This window comes from Notothenia coriiceps, unplaced genomic scaffold (assembly GCF_000735185.1).
Source record: "Notothenia coriiceps isolate Sejong01 unplaced genomic scaffold, NC01 NC01_scaffold00002820, whole genome shotgun sequence".
NCBI lineage: Eukaryota > Metazoa > Chordata > Actinopteri > Perciformes > Nototheniidae > Notothenia > Notothenia coriiceps.
Window position 1 is genome coordinate 206,608 of NW_011335521.1, and position 4,309 is coordinate 210,916.

Here is a 4,309-nt window from a genome sequence, read left to right on the forward strand (position 1 = left end):
CCTGACATCATTAACAACATCACCAATATCATCAACAATTTCCAACATCATCAACAATCTCATCCACTTTTAATATCAATCTCAGCCAAGGATGAGTGCACAAGACACCCACCAGTACAAAGCATGAGATCAAATTAAATTAGGGTTCACAGCTCACAAGGGTACATGGTCATTAGTAGATGGCCCTTCAATCTCTTCTTGAAGAGGCTCTGGACTATTTCACTGAAGATTTCAGAAGATGTGTCCTGGGTTTAGGTGCCAGTAGATGGCCTGATGTAGCTTGTCTAGTCTTATGGTCATGCTCGTCTCTTGTGTAAACTATTTGATCATAAAAATACACTGGTCTTTTGCTAAATTGGAAATTTTTTATAAAAGTGATACCACGAGATTGCAGATGTTTCTCAACCGGAAGCCATAATAGGTTTCGTTTCTATGCATAACTCAAATATGAGTGCACTTCGAAAAGTGGAGAGCTAGTCTGGCAGCCTTGTTTTGAGCTATTTGTCATTTCTTTAAATGTGATTTTGCTGCTGATGACCGGACAGTACTCAAGATGTGACAAAACCAGAGACTGAATGACTTGTTTCAAAGTGGTTGGTGTTACATACTTTGTACATTTTCTCATCACAGCTATGCTCCTTCCCATTTTAGTTACGATACTGTCTATTTGCTTTGTCCACTGTAAACCAGAATCAAGAAAAGTTGTAACGGGGCCTTTCCAAAGAAGACTTTAAACAACGGTTTTGACAAGCTGAGTCATATTACCCACCGCAAGGAAACTGATCTTGATGTGTGCCAAGGAGCTTTAACTAAATAGACATTTGTTACTATGACTTCGGCTCTGTGCTGCCCTGTTTAAGCACTTGCAAGCTTGCACCTGTCCAAACTATCTTTGAGTACTTATTTGTGTGATTGAATCCTAGTTGAGCTTGTGACCAGTCGGGTCAGGCAGCAGCGGCAGCCTCAGCTCCTGCCGATGAACTTGCATCTGCTGGCCAACCCCGGGGACTCCCTGCTGCTGCAGCACAGCCTGGACCGCCTGCTCCGCTGGCTCTGCCCCAGCCTCCGCATCTTCCACGTGTCCGAGAGGGCCTCCCCATTCAGGAGCTACACACACCTCTGTCCTGTGGCAGGTAGGGAGCTTCACTGTGTGCTGTTGTATTGATTATACTTGTATACCATTTAGTTAGTCAGGTTTTAGGCATGCAAAATGTGGTTGTGCTAGTAAAACTTAAGTATTTAAAAAAAAAAGTATAATAATTTCCATATGTGTGAGACCTCAAAGCATGAAGGAAATGTGAACAACAAATGTCATTCTCTCAATGCATTTCCTTTCTGTATGAAGTAAACAATGTCATCCCACAACCTTTCCTCTTGCCAACTGCATCTGCTTTTATTCACTTTGATTGAGAATAAATATCTTTCCAAAAAATGTCTCAGGCTACCCTTCTGTGGCCATCACCTTCTTCCTCCATGAGGCCTACGGAGAGGAGCGGATCCTCAAAGTGCTGGACTTCTTCCAGCACCCGCCCTGGCAGTACCACCACACTGAGACCGGGGGGGTCCACATCAGCTCCAACAGCTCGTCCTCCAACGCCATGCTGCGGCCCTACCTCCTGCCCAGCAGAGACTTCTACAGTTTGGGGGCAGGCATGCCTGTGTGGGGGGTGCGCCCAGTCCACTGTGGAGGAGAGATACTCCGTGTGACACTCTACAGTGGATACGACAACTACGAGGACGCCGTGCGGCTCTATGAGACGGTGCTGCAGCGGCAGGCGGAGGAGCAGAAGACCGGTTTCTGCTGGTTCACGCTCCACTCGGGTACGGCTTAGGAGGGTCACCTTAAGTGTTTATATTCTATACTAAAAATACAGCATATTTATCTCAACAAGTCCAACTTTAAGGATGAGCTTTCTTTGACAAATATATTGATTGCTATTTTTTTTTTCTGTCAAAATAACTACAAATGTAAAAAAAGTAGAATAATAAAACAGATAAAATAAATAATCAAGATGATGCAAACTTACTTCGAAGCACATTACTTAGATATTACTATAACAAAGTAAGTACATAACTGTCCTAAAAATAAAATATATACAAATATGAGTAGTAGATTATTTATATATATATACATATCCTTTTAAACAACGTACTTAAATAAATCATAAATACGTAAATGGACATGGGGAAGTTGTCAATAGGTTGTAACAGTGACTGAGTGTTATATGTCCATGTGGTGTAAAGCCTTGGAATCTCAGTGAAAAGACCAAGAATAGAAGAAAAAGAGTTTTCAATGTCCGGTAGTTTGGTTGAAACAATGTGCCTGACTTAGATTTTGTTTTATAAATAGAAGGAAAGAAAATCCTGAACAAGTTCTAAAATCCCTTTTCCCACACAGAGCCGGGGCTGTGCATGCAGCTGGCGTTAAAACAGCTGTCTCCAGGGGTCCAGGTGGAGCCCTGCAGCTCTGCCGTGCTGCAGTTTAGTGTGGAGGAAATAGGCCAGCTAGTCCCTCTGCTGCCCAACCCCTGCACCCCCATCAGCGGCTCCCGCTGGCAGACAGAGGACCTGGATGGAAACAAAGTTCTCTTCCAGGTAAGGGAATGTTTAAATGCCACGGCAAATATGTGTCAAAATGTGCACATGCTTCATGCTGCCTGACGCTTAATGAATGTTTTACATGAGGCTTAATGACTGATTGGTATGTTTTTTAAATATTTGAGTCTGCTCCAGCCTTTCTACAACGTGTTAGATAACAGTGGATATAGGAACAGCTTTCTATATTTAGGTCAGGTTTAGTCATGAGGTTTGTCACATAGCACACGGCAGTTTGCTGGAGGGGTTGACTCTATATTATCTCACGAGTTGGACAGTCCAGAGAGTGGGATCTTTGTTCTACTAAAAGTGATTTTCAGAACTGAAAAAGCTCTACACAGTATGGAGTGGGCCACTTTCCTATAGGGAATACTGAGTAGCTTCCAATTAGTATCAAATGAATATCTTCATTTCAGTTATTTTAATTCTGTCATACTCCTTCTCTCAGTGAGATTCAATCAGATGGACATGTGGTTTCATTCTCTCACAGAACCAGCTCCGAGCTGTCAGTATCAATATGTAAGATACGTGTATGTTAATTCCGTCAAAGTGACTTAACTTGTCTAAATCTCTGTGGTCTTGTTGTAAATCATAATCCCCTCCCCCCTTCTGTCCCTCCGTGCTGCAGGTGAAAACCCCGGCTCAGCCTCAGCGACCTCTGACCTGTGCTTTCCCCCTGACCTGCCCCAGCGTGCCCCCCCGAGGGGTGCAGCTCAGGAGCCCCAGCCTGTCGCCCTGCAGCCTCACAATGCCCCGGCACACACACAGGCAGGGTCAGTACACACACACTGAGTCCACCCCCCAAAACCTGTCCCCAGAGACACCCACAGGGACCCCCCCCACAGGGACCCCCTCCACAGGGACCCCCCCCCAACAGATGCCCCGAGATCCAGGCATAATACTATGACTTTTTTATGTAATTTATTACTTTGACTTTTTCAGATATAAAATCTTTTTATTGCGTTTCGATAATGCATAAACAGTGTTTGTCATTTAGAAGTGGAAAGCACAGTATATGCATAGAAATGAGAGAGTGGTTTGTACTGATTGTATGTGAAAAGAGAAGAACAATTACGAAGAACACAAACAAACAATAACAACGACTAAAGTAATCCCCTACATTCACTGCCAGTGAGCCTCATACACAAGATTATTTACCAGAAACATTGTTAAATTAATATATATGCGTGTAATACATGCATGCAAAGAATACACATACTCGTACACACTACTGTAAACATACACACGTACATACATATGCTGCAGATAAGCTATATAGATAGATAAGCAGATCGTTTTACCGAGTGTGGAATGCTTTATTTGACTTTTTGATGCTCATCGTTTTGATTTTTTGTATTGAATATTATGCTACTAGACAGTTTTTAGGACATACTTTCAAATGCTCAATACTTTTCCTTTTTTACACACTTTGATGAATTTAAATAAACCTTACACCAAATGTAAAAAAAGTTTAGACAATGAAATAGCATTTTGAATACCATGTGAGCATAGTTCAATAGCCAACGTTTCTCAGTGCCCTCTTTTGTGTCCCAGCAGGCCTCAGACCGCGCAGTGACCCCGCCCTGGAGAAGCTTTATGGAGGGGGGGTAGCAGAGAGCCAGGGGTCAGGGAGCTGCTGCAGCACCCCTCCAGGCAGCTCCTGTTACTCCTCCCAGCGCAGCAGCCCTGCACCCCCCACCACCCCCCATCACCC

The 4,309-nt window shown here is 43.6% G+C and overlaps 1 protein-coding gene across 1 annotated transcript in view; it reads left to right on the top strand.

Moving 5' to 3' along the window:
- Positions 1-4,309, top strand: part of LOC104940879 (protein FAM124B-like) — a 7,354-nt gene that overhangs the window by 2,635 nt on the left and 410 nt on the right. The window contains exons 3-7 of the mRNA XM_010765886.1: positions 924-1,133; positions 1,441-1,821; positions 2,399-2,595; positions 3,224-3,368; positions 4,153-4,283. Coding sequence (XP_010764188.1) covers positions 924-1,133; positions 1,441-1,821; positions 2,399-2,595; positions 3,224-3,368; positions 4,153-4,283 — 1,064 coding nt within the window. The remainder of the gene's footprint in view (positions 1-923; positions 1,134-1,440; positions 1,822-2,398; positions 2,596-3,223; positions 3,369-4,152; positions 4,284-4,309) is intronic.